This window comes from Thermobia domestica, chromosome 1, assembly GCF_964235325.1.
Source record: "Thermobia domestica chromosome 1, izTheDome1.hap1.1, whole genome shotgun sequence".
In the NCBI taxonomy this organism is placed as follows: domain Eukaryota; kingdom Metazoa; phylum Arthropoda; class Insecta; order Zygentoma; family Lepismatidae; genus Thermobia; species Thermobia domestica.
This window is the reverse complement of record NC_137454.1, coordinates 121,002,963-121,020,774: the sequence shown is the minus strand read 5'-3', so window position 1 is coordinate 121,020,774 and position 17,812 is coordinate 121,002,963. Positions and strand designations below refer to the sequence as shown.

General features: G+C 35.0%; 1 protein-coding gene across 5 annotated transcripts in view; it reads left to right on the top strand.

Moving 5' to 3' along the window:
• The window catches only part of LOC145688476 (uncharacterized), a 58,132-nt gene extending 48,185 nt beyond the window's left edge, over positions 1-9,947 (top strand). For 2 of the 5 annotated variants that reach the window (XM_081762791.1, XM_081762763.1), the window contains exons 2-3: positions 4,422-4,472; positions 6,170-9,947. In XM_081762791.1, the coding sequence (XP_081618917.1) occupies positions 4,422-4,472; positions 6,170-6,490 (372 nt within the window). In that variant the 3' untranslated portion in view covers positions 6,491-9,947. The remainder of the gene's footprint in view (positions 1-4,421; positions 4,473-6,169) is intronic. The other 3 variants (XR_014131915.1, XR_014131914.1, XM_081762772.1) reach the window with 3 other exon arrangements.
• Positions 9,948-17,812: the final 7,865 nt, after the last annotated feature.

Genomic DNA, 17,812 nt, shown 5'->3' with positions numbered 1-17,812 from the left:
TAAAACATAATGCAATCATTTGTTTCGTGACACTTCGTTCACGAACAACTTTGGTTGTTGTAGGTTCATCGCGGAACACCCACACAGCAGATTGTCGCTTTGTTTCCGGTTCGTATGCATAAATCCATGTTTCAACACTTGTTACGATGCTAAACACCAAATTAAGTGATCCAGACTTCACCCTTTCGGATTAGCTTTGCACCACTTCACACTTTTTTTTTTTTTTTTGCTTGATTTAAATTGTGTGGGACCCAATGAGCGCAAAGATTTTTCACACCTAAATGATCATGCAATATTGTTTGTATTTGGCTCATGCTAATACCTAAGGTCCCTTGAATTTCACCGTAAGTCACATGTCGATTAGTGTTAATTAATTCGCGAACAGCTTCAATGTTTTGGGGCACAATGACTGTCGTTGGACAACCTGCATGATCCTCAGCACTCAGGGTGCACCGACCACATCTGAATTCCTAAAACCACCTGTAAATTGTCGTCTGGATGGGGCTTCATCAGGAAAAGCTGCAGTCATCCGACGAACACACACTTGCCGTGTTACCTCTTGGCAAAAATCGTAATAAATCATGGCACGTAAGTGCTCTCTCGTCAGGCCCGTTTTGATCACGACCATCTCACTTGCAACAAGATTCCGAGTTACTACACTTTTGCATTTAGTGAACAAAGATGACAGTTTATAACTACAACAAAATCCAACTGATTACATTGTTCCCAATACGTGATTCCCGAAACTTTCAGTGCAACCCTCGTACTAAGAGTGCTATCTGCGTAAAGCATATATATTAGCTACGGTTAAATTACTTATTTAGCTGAGTCACAGGAAATTAAATTGGGAATTACGGTAATAAATATAATAGAAACACTCATTTCTGCCAACGATAAATGTAGATATCAATACTTCAGTCATTTAAAATTCGTTGGTTGTTATAAATAGAAAACACTTACAACGATATTTAAATGCACTACTCACCTTCTTTCAGCAGTAATAAACCAACCCATCCAATTCGTGTCTTTCTGTTTATCACTGTTTGCCGTTTCTTCTTTGAAATCGCTGTAGGAGGAAGATACTTTGCTTTAACATCGCTACTTATCATTCAATTTACAGTCATTAGAAGCACAAAAGTAGAGTAAAATACGCACAAACGACAGTGATTACGTATTGCAATTAGTACCACTTCTTTCTCCCTCTCTTAACTACAGTATATTGTATTGACCTTTGAAATGTTACTGCTGAACTTGGTAAATACAACATATTTCTAGGTGCTAATTTCATTTATATTTTGTTTGGTGTTCGAAAAAAAAGTAAACAGTGCCTGACCTAGAAAGTCTCAAGTTTCAATGTGCTTTTAGACCTGTTTCCATGGATCCAAATTTCCCCCAAGGTTTTCATGTACTTTACGTTTGGATATTTACATAACGGAAATAAATTAACTGATTCATCTATACAATACCGGAAATCTGATGTGTATTGCTCATTTTTTGTTTACAGTATATATATATATATATATATATATATATATATATATATATATATATATATATATATATATATATATATATATATATATATATATATACAGTAGAGCGTCGATTATCCGAAGTAATTGGGGACATGGGTGTTCGGAAAACTGGTTTGTTCGGATAATCGAACTGTACTGTACTGTACTGTACTGTACTTCTACAGCCAGTGCCAAACCGACAGAAGTGTGCTGATTGTTGAAACACAGCCACTGGCGGCTTGGCCGGTCAGCAGCGCCTTATGAAGGCCCCATTAGAAGCAATGTTCCGCCAGCGGTGGCTCAGTGCGGCGACTACTGTGGGAAACTTGGTTTGGGAGTGAGGGGGATGATGGACGGTAGGGTGGGAGAGTAACAGGTGCGGGCGAGTACACAGTTCGGTTAAGCGGTCGTTCGGTTGACCGACGTTCGGATAATCGACGCTCTACTGTATATATATATATATATATATATATATATATATATATATATATATATATATATATATATACTCAGTTTTATTATCTTATTCCTAGAAATACACTCAAGAATTATTACTCTATTAATTAGTATTTAAGGACAGTTATAGTTAATGGAATTAAGGCAAGGAAAAGATTACTTACAGGACATAACATTTGTGATACTTTCGATATAACACATCTGTCCACGAGACGTCCGTTGTCTGAAAGTCGTAATGTGATTAGTATTGCCCACCAGATGAGAAATACAATTTTAAATTCGAGACGAGACGAGAAATTTCTCGAGTTTCATGTACAATACCAGTTCACACAACTAATTCTATAGTTAAGAGACGCCTTCGACGGACTGACGATCACGGAACATCTCTGTCCTATGTGGGTTATTTTATATTGCTTTACGTCTATAAAGGACACTTTTTACAACAACAACAATACAAAGCCCACCATAGAATTTAATCTTGTAGCAGTTTCATTCAACTCATCTATTTGTTCCAAACTTCTGTGTGCACTTTGCACATGTTTCCCATCCTAACCGTAAAATGAATGTATTACGTTCATTTTAGACGCTTCAATTTAACTAGTCGCCTTAATTAATGCATTCATAGTGCGTATACGCGGATTGTTTTCTAATATCACTTCTATTCACCCATTCTTCGTCTTGATGTCTGTGTGAAAATATTTTTCTTTAATATTATTGATCATTTGCAGTTGTTTCTTGGTCGAGTGGCTAAAGTGCATGCTTGGTGTGTGCGTTATTTTGGTGGGATACTTTTTAACTCGAGTAGTGGTTTGGATCTTTAAACAATATGTTTTGTTCTGTATAGTCTCAGTGCTTAAGACATGTTAAGCTTCAATCAAGCAGTCAGTTGCATTATTTTTCTTCCCCATCATCATTTTATTATTATTTTTTATATCATGCCTTCTACTCGTATAGCATGTCCTACAAAAGACTTTTTTTTTTCTCAAACAATACTCGAACAATTCTTATTTTCTAATTATCTGTATTATTGTTCACTTCTCGTCTAGTTTTTCCAATACTTTCTCATTACTTTCTGGTACTTCCAATCCGTTTGTTTCAACACCACTAAGCGCCCTTGTGGCTGTAGATATAGCCCATTGGCGCAGGAACCAAAGTTCGATTCCTGGTTGACGTTCATGTGGTTCGGATGCTACATTAGGCTGTAGTTCCACGTCTCGTATAGTCTCGTTGCTCAAAGGGACGTTAAACTTATTTGGCTCTCCCGTGAAAATTTTCACAATTTACCACGCCACCTATTAAGGTGAAACTCGTGCTGAAGTCGTGCTCGTCAAGCTTTTCACCATGGGTGTCTCTGGCGGGGGGACGCGTCCCCAATATTTTGAAATACGAAATATTCAATATTTTATTTTAATTTAATTTATTTAGATACTCGCTAGCAGTTAGATCATTTTCTTTGATGTCCCCCCCCCCCCGAAATTTTACGTGCCAGAGACGCCAAGACATGTTAAGCTCATTTTTTGTATTGTATCTTTTCACTACGATACTAGCAACATGGCGGAGCTCAATATAGAAATGAAATCTTTGAGTTTTACGTCCCACGGTTATGCCGGGTAGGAGCTCAATATAGATTTAATAAGATTTAGTCCAAAATTATGATTAAATCTTAAACCTTAATTTTTATTTTGCAAAAAAAAAAAAAAAAAAAAAAAAAAGATGCTTCATATGTGGTTTTGAAAAAAATCGAGAAAAAAATTAATAGTGGTGGGCACAAAAACCGGCTTTAGAAAATTAAAAAAAAATGTTTTCGTCGAAACCGGTTTCGCTTTTCTCCAAAGACTGGTTCCGTTTCACCGAAACTGGTTATTGGTTTTCTCCAAAACCGGTTCGGTTTTCTTCAAAACCGGTTTCAGTTTTTCCAAAACCAGTTTTGGTGGAAACAGAACGGTTTTGGAGAAAACCAAAATGTCGGTTTTTCAGGTTTCGGTTTTTCTAGAAACCGGTTTCTGGTTTTTAGCGCTAAAATGTATGTCGTTCGGTGGCAATAGTTGATAAATTTTGTTATACTAGAGCATATTTTTATGTATTTATTGTATATTTAATTTAAAAATACATTTCTTCTAACGGTGACACACATGCTCCTAACACTGACACACATAAAACTCCTAATTTTGATTTAAAATGAAATATATTCATAATAATAAAAGGGGTAACTAAGCAAAAAAAAAAAAAAAAAAAAAAGTATGCATAAACGTAGGTTCTATTCCGAAATCGTTTCCCAATTCCTTCATATCTGTTGGCATATGAATAAAGTCATTACTAATCGTAATACTTCTTCATAATCAAAGATTTAATTTTCTTTTGTTTTTTTAAAATTACTTTAAGAACAAGCATTATTATTATTTTTTCACTGTTACTCAATGAAGTACGTCGAGTTATTCTTTTACCTTTCAGGCAAGAACGGGACGGCAGACCGCGTATAGTCTTTGGTGGAACGCGTTATCGGTAAGACCTTTTTGTTTTTTTTTTTTTTTTTAAAGTAAACGTAGCTCTTCAATACACAAAGGCAAAATAAATAAGTAAATAAATGAGCTTGAACTTCCTCTTTCTGTATTTTCCTGCATACCTAGGTATCAGTTTTTATTTCATTCTTTAACAAACCTTTAAACTGTTTATGCAGTTTCGATTGGCTTATACTGTATTACCGTACAATTTTTAATTACATAACAGTAGAGAACTCCGCATGGGATTTACACTCATGATTGAAGAGTTAACACTATTATGATTATAATACCACCGCGATATCGACAGAAACACAAACCCAATAGCTAATCCTATTCTGTGCTTAACTAATCTAATTAGAATTTTTATTATAGCCTACTACACTGTCAGCTCTAATTTCATATGATTCTAGCATCTTATCCTACCCAAAGGTATTTTCCTCCAGAGGCTATCTAATTAATGCTATGCTATACACTTAGTTCACATTTCCAATGCGAAACACTGAGCAGGAATTTAATTAATGTTTTTACTTGTTTATTTGTTTCTCTCTCTCTGAATCTTTGGAAAGACAAAAGCAATGGAGATAGGAACAAAACAGGGGCCGCGATGTCTCAGTGGCAGAGTGTACACCTCTGGTGTGTGGTGTCTCTGGTTCGATCCCACCTCACGCCAAGTGAACTTTGTGGTGGACAAACACCGTGCGCGTGGGTTTTCTCGGGGTTCTCCCGTTTCTTCATTCCACCATTTCATACATTTCTTATCACCACCGTCTCCGTTATTCCCGGTGCATAATCGTGGGACATTAAACTAAATACTTCATTGCATTTCATTTCCATTTAGGAATTATAGATTTTAGCTCTTGTACTGAATAGACAGTTAACGGAGAAAAATGTATTTTATTCTTACGGTGGCTTGGTAGGTTGCTTAGCACTGGTCCTAGGGATTTCTGGTTCGATCCGAAGCCAAGTTACTTAGAGGGGTAAGCAATATCGTATCCGTGAGTTTTCTTCAGGTTCCCTCGTTTTTCCCAAAGTTTCATCCCACGAGTAGTCCACCGGGTCCGGACCCCCTCAAAAGTTTCTAATTCAACATACATTTTTACACCTTCTCAATAAAAATGTACTTGTTTAATAGGGAAATAAATGATTGATGTAGCATAAATATTTGATCTTACCCTTAATCTGTATTCTTTCTCTTATAAAAACAATCTAGTTCTATCATTTTTAAAATTTTTTTAAGGAAAATATAGGTGGAAATATTTTACAATTACTTACTGTCTTTTCGGTTACAGAATAATACCCGTTCAATACAATATAGAGGTAGTGGCATGCGCCAGTGACCCCTTCCAACAAAAATTTCTGGGTACACATCCCACCATAATTAATCACTTTCAACTATCATTCGTCTCTTTTAGTCTAAACGGCATAGTCATGGGACAAACAACAATAATTTCATTTCTTTTTTGCACATGTCAGTGTACGGACACTTCTGGATGGTACACCCATATGGAAATTTACGGCAAAAGTTTACCATCCAGAAGTGTCTCTTACTGTACAATATATTTTTAACCATTTGCAGAATACGTGTTACTGCAGCTCCAAGCATTCTGTGAGTGAAACAAGGTAGTCTTTAATTAAGTTTGTAAATAATTCTATCAATAATTTCTTAATATCGTTAATATTCCACTTTTTTTATTACAGTTCGTTGCTTTCAACTTTCACGAAGTAGAGGCCCCGAACGACAGTTTAGCTGATCTTCCTCCGGAATATGAAGATGTAGTTACACCACCCCCTCGGTACTCAATTGTCTTTGATCACCCTCGGCCAGCATCAAAGGTGTCGCAACAACCCAAGAACACCAGATCTCGACTTTTCAGCTCGGGTGGTGTACAACATCAACAGCAGCGTCCTGTAGGAGCCACTCCTGGACGCCAAAGTCACCGAGAACTTCAAAGGAGAAGTTCCATGAGTGTCCTTGGTTCGACCACAAAAAGTCCTTTAATTTTAAGAGAATCTTATTAAAGGAAAAGATCCAGTATCTAGTGTACTGTTATTTATTTACCAAACGAAGCAAAGACTGATAAGTGCAAGTTTAAACGAACATAACAGTGTAAAATGGGAAGAACATAGTTTTTGATCATGTGTTTTAGATAGTTCATAAAAGAAAATTGTGATAAATAAACATAGAATAGAACAGGCACTGGAAACGCGAGTAATAAAAGGCAAGTGGATCGCATAAGACAAAGGTAAAATCAAAAGATTTGAGGTTTTGTTACAACAGAAACACAATAAATTTGATCATTAAGTTTATAGTTACTGAAAATTAAACTTGAAAGGAAAAGTGATATGGTGATAAATCAAACATCGGAGCTAGTGGCACCAGGACTGAGACTTGGTACCTTCATATAGTGAAGCATGTTTAGAACTATTTATTCTACCGTGACCGGTTGGTTCTACCGTGATCGATGATTTTTTCTGGTGAATACTGAAATAATAATAATAATAATAATAATAATAATAATAATAATAATAATAATAATAATAATAATAATAATAATAATAATAATAAGCATCTATAATAAGAGTAAAAATATATGTGAGATGGAACTTTTTCTTTTAAACGGAAGCTCATCTTTAACAGATTAAGTCTATTGTCCTTCAATTTATTTTTAAAAATATAATTAAGTAATACAGTACCGGTATCTATAGCATATAAGTGATTGAGCTCATAAAGTATGCTTTTTTTTGGTTGGCTCAAAACAAAACAAAACATGATTTTATCTGGATTTTCTTGAGGCATTGATAAACATTAGTGTAATTGTAGAAAATTCAGATTAAAACTTAAGAAACTCACGTTTAGAGAACTAACAATTGCCTTAAATTATGTATGGATTTTAAAATCAACTTTCTATAATACATAGCAGGGGGTAAAAGTGAGGGGGAACGCGGGAGGACGTCGTCTCCCCACTTACATAAAATATCTATGACGTCCTCCCACTTCCTAAAAAATTACAATGGGCAAAGATAGGCAAGGGGAACGGCATGACGTCATGCCTCTCCCTACCTTTTCAGATCCACTTTTACCCCTTCATGTAAAGTGTTATGAAAATAAAGAACTGTAATTTTTAGTGCGTTCAGTGCATAAGGGAATCAAGTTTATTTTGGACATATTTCGTCTTTAAGGTTTGTATGTGAAGTTCCTTTCAGAGCTTAATTATTAATGTCCAAATATTGAAAATAACTCTGATATTTTAAAACAGTAACTTTTCATATATTTAAGCTTACCATACAAACTTCATGTCTCTTTTCCTCACAGCTTTGGTCATTGGATTTGATTCTATTGTGCTCTGAACGCTCCAATTAATTAATAACCAACAGCGAAAGATAAAACTACTTTCAAAGTACCGTAAAAGTTAAAACTCAGTTTATTTTACGATGACCTACATTGAGCTGTAAGAAAAAACTTTGACACGTACTTTCTATCTATTTCTAGATAGGAACTACAGTATTAATATTCGTATATAGATTCGCAAACCTCTCTTACAACTACTTATATACTCTACTACACTACTATGAATGTGTTGAAATGAATTGAAATGAAATGTGTGAAATGAATTGTGTTTATGTTTACAATTAAGAGCGAGTAGGAGTGCTTCCCGTTAGTATGGATTAAGAACTAATCAAACATGTACATAGTTTTCATTTTACAGTGATTATAAATGGTTCATCGAGTTTAAAAGAGCTGTATTAAAAGATATATAACACATAATAAAGATTTATACATGAATATATACAGAAAGTGTCCATGTTTCATCTCTGAAAGACTATGGGAAAGCCAAGTCATACTTTTTGCTGCATAGACGCCATTTGGAAACTAGGTTTGTTCTGCCATCTATCGTCACGAACTAAGCTTACGAATATGAAAAATTAAACTTTCAAATATGTTCTTTCGTTTCATGATTAGCTTAAACGTGTTGTATTAAGGCTATTCACTAAGCTTACCCCTACTTTAAAAAACATAGTGAATAACGTAAAGAAAATTAAGTATATCAAAAATGTACGGAAAAAACGAGCCAAGTAAGATCTACAAAAATCTATTTAAAAAGTAAACTAATAATTGTTTCCAAACATTTCCTTAGGCATAAACACTTTTCATTTTCTGATATAATGAAAAGTGTTTAACCCCTTTTCTTTTAGAATTTAATGTCTCAGAATTATGCTCCTATACTAAGGGAAACAGCGAGGATGATAATGAACGAAATGGTGGAATGAAGAAAGTGGAAAGAAAGGGCAGAACCCAAGCACATGGTGTTTATCCACCTCAAAACCAACTTGGCGCGAGCTTTGATCAAACCAACGACTATATGCACCAGTGGTAAGCCACCGCGGCCAAATGACCCAATCGTAGTACGGAAGAGAAGTAATCGTTCGTTTTTTTTTAAAAAATGAGACTATCAAACCAAAATCTAGCTAAGGGATGTATACATGGTTAATTTAACCATATCTCTAAGTGCCAGTTTATTATATGTTAATTTGGGGCTCAGGAATGTGGGAAAGTTGCAACGTTGAACGATAGATGGCTCTGCTCTGTCCACTGCTTAAACAATAATAAAATGTAATCAGTAAACCTTAGTGACTTGATCAAAGTATAGATAATATGAAATAATTGGTTTTATGCTTAACAATAGATAAAGATAAAGGTGATCGGATTCTTCAAAGAAGTATATTTTAAAATACCTATTCCCACAAATATTATCATGGAAAATACAATTTTCAACTATGTTTGTTTGTTATACTGTGATCATGTTAATCGTAACTAAATAATAATTTAATTAGTTTTAATTCTGTTTTATATGAAATAAAGTATTAGTTGACATTCTTACTTACTGAACTTTTCTTAAAAAAAATCTTACTATAGTTTAAAATTAATTATATGTAATTATCTTTGAATAACTCAGGGTACTGTGCCTAGTGTAGTGAGGTTGAAATGATACAATATGCTTTAAAAAAAAAAGTAACTATGAAATTACTCTCCTTGGCGCGTGAAACCTTTCCAATGTACTTAACATCCATATTGTAATATTTAAGAAAAAAGTAACACGATAACCTGTTATGTCTGTCGTTTATACGAATTTTAACGTTTAATGTCAAGAGAAGTGTGATGATACTGTTCTATCACAAAACGAGATTTACTAACAAAATTAATGTAGTATTTTCAAACTTTGAGTCGTCCCGATTTAATCTTAGTAAAAAAATAAATTACAAATAAAAAAATGTGAAGTAGTTTTGTGTGTTATATATGTATAATTAATTGTAATATATAATGTACGCAAGTCATAGAATTTTGTTATTTTTATATAGAAAAAATGTATTATACGTCTTTATGTACTGTATGTACATTAAGTAAAAAGATGTATATATGTAAAGGTAGTTTGTGACTAGACCAAAGAATCTGCTGTAATAAATGTATATATGAGAGTAAGAGTAATCATTTTATGTCTTATTTTATTAATGACTAGAATATACTCATAAGTGCAAAAGAAAGAAAACAGTATTTTATGCAACTCATGCAAGTAATATATTACCGGTACCATGTTGAAAATACTATGGAAATTTCATGCTAGCATTCATGAAGTTATTCTCAAGTATAGGAAAGGGGGGCAAGAGTACGCAAATTTTAATTAAACTTATATATTTTGGTAAAAAATAGTTACAACGGAAAACTTTTACATGGAACACAAAACTTGAACTCTCCTTTACGAAATGTGAACTCAACTTTTATATACCTCTATTCTTAGAGGAACTAGAACTAATAAAATGAAAACATTCAAATTCGTACTCTTGCCCCTATATGTGGGGCAAGAGTACGAAGTCAAAGGGGCAAGAGCACGCACCCAAAAGAGCATTAACTATTATCACAGATCAAGGTGCTTACTGCTTTACATGATGTGAATTGTTCATGCCACCATTCATGCACTTTGCGCACTTGATCCAGTCTTCTATTGGTGGATCACTGTAGATGATATTGCATAATGGACAATCGTACACTACTTCCTCACTGACCTGAGGAGTTGTAGCTACAAATTCGGTTGTAGCTTTCCTGGTTCAAGATGATGTTTGCCTTTGCTCTTTGGAGAGCGCCGTTTCGGAAGTAAGTTCTGCTTGAAAGGAGAGGATGTCAGAATCTCTGACTTCGAGAAGATCAAGATCTACTGGTTGAGTGCTTGGTAGCAGTTGGAGGAGGACTGACAACCACCAAAGGAGTGCATGATGTAGATGGTCCACATGGGCCCCTTCTTACCTCCAGTAAAGATCAGTTTACTGGTTGAAGGTTTGGTAACCGATGAACGAGCAGCCAGCAGAGAAGTGTTTGATGTGGACAATCTGCATAAGCTCCTGCTTGCTTCTAGTGAGAATCCAGTGTTACTGGTTGAAGGTTAGGTAACAGATGAATGAGAACGAGCAACCGGCAGAAGAGTATTTGAAGTGGACAGTCCGCATGAGCTCTTGCTTGCTTCTAGTGAGGATCTAGCGTTACTGTTTAAAGGTTTGGTAACAGATGGAGGAGGACGAGCAACTGGCAAAGGAGTGTTTGATCTGGATGCACCGCATGGGTCCCTTTTTACTTCCAGTGAATCGTCCGATGAACGATTTTGGGCTCTATTCACGTCTGATGCTTGATTTGTTGCTTCAGGAAGGCTTTCGTCTTCAGACCTGGCTTCTACATTTAAGTCTACCACATCCACAATAGAAGGAAGAAAATCTTCAGTGAATACATCTGGATTCAGTAGGACAACTCCAGATTCTTGAAGGCTGGATACCAATGGTTGCAGCTTTGTAGTAAGCCTCAGTAAACAAGCTCGCAACTTGGAATTATGTGGGATGGATGATTCCTCATCCATTTAGCGCACGCTGTTGAATACCAGGATTTCAGCGGGTCAAAAAAGGAGCGATCTAATGGTTTCAAATTATGACTGGAATTTGGTGGTAAACTCAACATCACTATCCCATTTTGCCTACAGAAATCAATCGCTTCGATTGAAATGTGAGAGGTCTGATTGTCAACAAGTAAAAACACCTTTTTCGTAACCAAATTTGATCGCACATGTTGGTGTAAATAATATAACCATTCTACGAAAAGTTGTGAGTTGATGAACTAGAATTAGATATTCCCACAGAACCTGGCGGCGAGCCATCGAATAATTCTTGTGTCATTTGTTGTGTGGGCAATATCTTGGGAATAAAGGAACCAGATGCACTCCATGAAACAGCTATTATGTTAACTCCAAAATCACTAGATACAGTTTTATTCACAACTGATTTTTAGTCGACTCTTGGAACTTTATGAGGAACCGTATTTATGTCAGTTTCGTACATGTAGATATCCCGTGGAGAAAAGCCGGTTTGTCTTACAAGATTTTTAGACAATTAAAAAAGCATTCAACTTGTGGCTTGCTAAAACCACGAGCTCTCTCCAGACCAGTCTTTGAAGGCTGTTGCAAAGCAATTGTTAAATGTCTACGACGGAAAGACTCTGTCCAATCTCTTTCTGCCATTCGATTCACATGGCTAAAGGATATGGGGCAACTATTTACGTTCAGCAAAATTGTATACCATTCTTCTTAGATCTTTTAAAGTTAATTCATAGAAGAGTTGATCCAGTAATGTGATATATTCCACTAATTCGTTCTCCATTTCTTCGGTAAATAGGCCTACTGGCTTTATTGTACCTAAAGACGTTGCAGATTCTCATTAAAAAAAAAAAGAAAGAAAGAAAGAAAGAAAAGAAAAAAGAAAAAAAGAAAAGAAAAATCCTTAATTCTCCTCATATCAGTAATGGGAATGCATAGGATACAAAAAAATCAGATAATATTTAGATCCTTTATAAAAACATATTTCCAAATTCAGCTTATTCCATCAGTTACAGAATGCTTGTCACCTACGAGGGTAACTTGAGAACTTCTCGACCAATCCTTGATGAAGCTACATATTGTCAAATGTTAGGTTATCTTCTTATATCTTTATAGGATCCCATACCAATCATTGGACTGATACCGCCTTATGCATAGTCGTTTTAACGTATGATTACTAAAGGACTGTGTACTACAGGAAACATGCGGTAGTCGAACTTTTTAGTATGGCACTAATCATGCGTCAGAACGACTCTGCGTAAGGCCCATTGAAATTTCTTACTGAAGACTACTGACATTTAAGATAAAAGAGGACAAAGCATAGTATTTCTGAAACCTGAATAAAATAAGCAAGCGTAACGTTATTCAATAACTGCAGATGTCACTATCTCACACGGTTATCTGTTTCGAAAACAAACACCACCTTAGATACTGTTATGTAAGGAATTGTATTTAGAATAAAAATGTATCCCTCGTACATACGAAAATATCAGGATTCTTCAGAATTCTTAACGTTAGAGGCTACATATGGGAACCAGTATTCGTAAAGTTTGCCGTCACTCTCTATTACAACGGAATCTACATTCTTTTTTGATTGTTAGTTCTAAATCAAATTGGATTCTTTTTCATAGAACAGAAGGGGCAAGAGTACGCACACGTACCCTTGCCCCTTAGGTATCTGCGTACCCTTGCCCCCTCACTACACAATTGACTTTCCCGTGATGTTGTACAGCCAACTGTTGGAAGAAAGGCAATTTACTCCATCCTGTCAAACAATGGATATGTTAGAAACTAACGCTTTATAGTACTTTGAAATCGTTATAAAATTGTGTAAGTTATTCATTAACTACTTATGTCCCAATATTATATCAAACTATTAGATAAACATAAATAATTATCTAGATAGCTTGTAGTTTGCCGCAGCACACTCAAACTTGTTTAGGTTATAGACGCTATTAACATCAAACTCCACGTGACGCATTATTGCCATACGCCAGTATATTCACCTGATTTTAGGGAATCGTATCCTTACCCCCCACGTACTCTTGCCCCCCTCTACTCTATATCTATGTCCCAACCCATGAGGTGTATCCTAAATTTTTCGTGTACAGTATTTAAAAAAAACTATAGTCCTTAGGTGGTATTAGGTCAACAATTTGAGTTTTCTTTGACCAATCATTTCTGTTTTCGTTAAGTCAAACCACCAAAATTTCCTATGACCCTTAAAAAACAGGCGAAACAGATACCGGCCTATGCTTTCTGATATGTGTTAGTAGGTAATGAAACATGTTTTAAATGAAATAAAGAAGCAAAGAAGATAGTTTTATATGAAAATAACCTACCTTCTTCTTTATATATATAAAGAAGGTAGATTTTATAAATGAGTATTTGTTAAATTATGAAATATATAGATAGTAAAATTGTTTTTTTTTTTTAATTTTTTGACGAATTTTAGATACAAGTTGGTATTAAGTAAAACTATATGATGCCTGTAGAATAATTTATCGAGTTAATGAATAAAAGTTAAAATACCAGATAATTTGTTAACAAAGAAATCCTGCCGTCTGCGCCATTTTTGAAAATATCCGAACTTTTTCTCATCAGCTAGTTAAACAATTATACACGCAACATACATTTTTACGTAATACGAAAATTACCGCAATACTCATGGCGACTATTTTTCTCTTTTTACGAAAATAGGGACGGAGCTAGAAATTCTATGGATACATATGTAAATGTTACATGTAGGAAATTGGATGAACATACATATTTCTATCAGGATACAGAACGTAAGAAACCAATACAACGTATCGTTCTCTCAAACGTATTTTTTTTACCTCGAATTACAACATTACAAATAAAATTATGCGTAAATTCCAGAAACACATACCAGTGGCCCTTAAGAGTCCTTCGAAGTAACCACCCAAAGAATTCACCACAGTGCCAACAATATGGAAGGCGCCGAGTACCCGTAACCTCGCCATGAACTAGGCTTCTGATTTCACGGTTCATGCTGTGGCAATGCTTTCATTTATTCGAAAGTGTGTTCCATTAAGTGGCTTCTTCAGTTTTGCTATGAGATCGAAATCCCGAGGTGGATGGACAAATCTGGTGAATATGGTGAAAGCTCCAGTATTTTCCACTTCCATCGCACGAGATTCTGCACACACGTTATTACTGTGGTGTCATGAGTTTGCCATCTAGTAGATTCTTTGGGAGACTACTTCGAAGGACTTTAGATTCTTCTGGGCTTTAATTGTTCTTGTAATGGTTTGCATGTTGTGATTCGCGGTAAAACACATATGAAACGAATGATTCGTTATACTTTTTTTCTCTTGCTTATGCACAAGGGGTATCAAAAAGTTCGTGCAATCACCTAGAAGAAATCCACTTTGGAAAACTCTGTTACCACATGGTTTTAGTTCTTCTGTACGTAGTCACCGTGCCTAGCGACACATTTTTGCCAGTGCTTCTTTGCATTCCGTAAACCTGTTTTGTAAAAGTCTGCAGTTTGACTTTGAAACCACAGTCCAACCTTAGAAATGACTTCATATCTACTGTCAAAATGGTGTCCTCTGAGTGGACGCTTTATTTTTGAGAAGAGAAAGGTTCAGAAAAGGTCCGGTGAGTATGGGATGGGACAATATTTCATAGTCTGGATTTGAAAACATGCTTACTACCGCCAAAGACAAATTACAAAAGGTTTGCACTAAACTGTCAGATCCTTAGTTTCCTCAGTTGAAACAAAATCAGAAAATTCTTCCGTCTTTAAAAGATTTTGTTGATAAAAAATCTATAAATATGACTCAAGATGAAACAATTGACTTAAAGTAAATTTTTAATGAGGTATACTACCATATAATATAGAAATTAAAGAGAGATTTGCAGGGAATACGAAATAGTATTTGAAATCTCTCGATTGTTTGTTGTCACAATCAGAAACATTTTTGAACAGTTCCAAAATATTGCCACTATTGAATTTCTTAGGATGCAGTAAACACGCTTTCGAACTAGAAGTTAAAGTTGTTAAAGTAAACATTTTATCCAACAAAAGCGATAGTAATATTATAAAGATTTTAGATATGTTGTATCCATATAAAAGTGTTTTTCACAGTGTCCATAAATTATATACAGGAGCTGTAACAAGTGGTGCTTCAACAGCAACATGTGAGAATACGTTTTCTTGCCTTAAAAGTATTCTTACATCACAAAAAGAATCAGTGCTTCATACTAGAAAATCCATCCTTCTTCTATTGGCATTCGAGAAACAATACTCGAGCACTTTAGATGTGGAACTCTTTGTTGACAGATTTCGAAGATGCTTTCGACAATTACAATTGTAAAAGATTTTTATGAGTTTTTTTAAGTGTTTCCTATCAATGAATGAGCATGGCGTGGCTATTACTTCTTGTGTTTTAGAAACTCCTCTCCCTTAAGGCTACAGACTACTAAATATTTTTGAAAAAATAATAGTTTTTCTTTTGCCCGTTTTTCGTAAGTGGAAAGAGGTAATAAAATGTAACTTACCATAGTAATAAATAATGTTATTCTACACCCGAAAATACGAATCGGAAGTATTTTCAGCCTTGCCATCCATAGAAATTACAGTGTGACCAGAATTTGAATTACTCAAAAATCTAGGTTAAGTCAGCGACTAAAAAAATGAACTCTACGGTAATTGATGACTTATTATGTTGTCTATGTTCCTTGTTTACTATTTTTTAAACAATATTTCTATTTATTTTATAAACCTTACATAAATTATTACAAAATAAATAAGTCATTACAAAATAAATAGAAACATTATTTAAAAAGTAGGTCTAGTAAACAAGGAACATAGACAGCATGATAAGTCATCAATTACCGTAGAGTTCATTTTTCTAATCGCTGCCTTTACCTAGTTTTTTGAGTAATTCAAATTCTGGTCACACTGTAATTGCTATGGATTGCAACACTGAATATTCTTCCGATTCATATTTTCGGGTGTAGAATAACATGATCTATTATTGTGGTAAGTTACATTTTATTACCTCTTTCCACTTACGAAAAACAGGCAAAAGAAAAACATTAGTTTTTCAAAAATATTTAGTAGTCTGCCCCCTTAATATATAAGCCCTAGTAACTGCCGAAATACTCGTTCTTCGCCCGGGGAGGATAAGGTTTTTGCAATATATCGTATTTGAAAGTAAAGAAATAAATGCAATAAATAAATAAATAAATAAATAAGAAAAATATATTCAATTACACAGTCCATTTCGAGCTGTCATTCTATGGAATGTTTTTACGTCTTCTGAGACAATTTTCCTGCCAAGACCAGTCCTTCTCCACTTAGGGCAATAATTTACTTGAATGTTTCTTGATTTAATTAGATGGGAGCATTGAATTGGGCAAAAGAGTGCCTTGTGAGCTCTGTGACCTGCCCCTCCCCCTCAATACTGCCACCTGTCTGCATTGTAGTGACAGGAGAATGGAGGTGCAGGATTGGGTCGATCATTTACCAAGACCTTAAAAAAAAGTTTAAAAAAATGTAACTTACCACAAAATGTAACTTACCACTTCGGAGAGAACTGGAGAAAATTTAGGTTTATCGCTTGTTATTAATAGAAGGTAGAGGGGAAATAAGGTCTGTAATTCAACCTGACTATATCCCTGGATTTCAGTATTTTGCTCTAAAGTTCTTTTCTCCCTATTTAATAAATTTTATTAGCAATTTTCCATAGATTAGTGAAATTTCCCCTCTATCTACGAATATTGATTCTATACACAACACTCCCGTCTCAAGTTTCCTGCAAGAAAATCTTACAACGTTATCCGGTCATCTCTGTACTTAAGCATATTCATTCTTGCACAATGGTGGGCGCGGTGACTCAGTTGTAGAGCGTTCCCCTCCGGTGCTTGGGGTCCCAGGTTCGATCCCAACTCGCGCCGCGTGGACTTTGTGGTGGACAAACATCACGCTCGTGGGTTTTCTCGGGGTTCTCCCGTTTCCTCCCACTTTCTTCATTCCACCATTTCATTCATTTTTCATCATCACCGTCTCCTTTAGCCTAACCGGCATAAACGTGGGACGTAAAACTTAAACCGTGGGATTTCATTTCATTTTCATTCTTGCACAATGTGTTAAAAGAAGAAAGCTAAGAAATGTGTACTCTTGTTATCTTAATGTTAAGCATATATGTATATTTTAAGAACAACTAAAAACTTGAAAATAAGACTCTTATTTTGAACAAGGTAGATAATCAGTAAGATGGGTGGATTACAGACAAATTGACATTTTAGACAAGTATCAGGAGAGGAAAAATGTTATGTCGTATCTTGCTAAAATTATCTGCTATCTCTGTTGATTATACCTAGAATATTACAAGGATTAAATAATTTGACCTTGCATTGCGAAATCGATTCCTTGAAAAACACTTTATTAAAATTTCAGGTG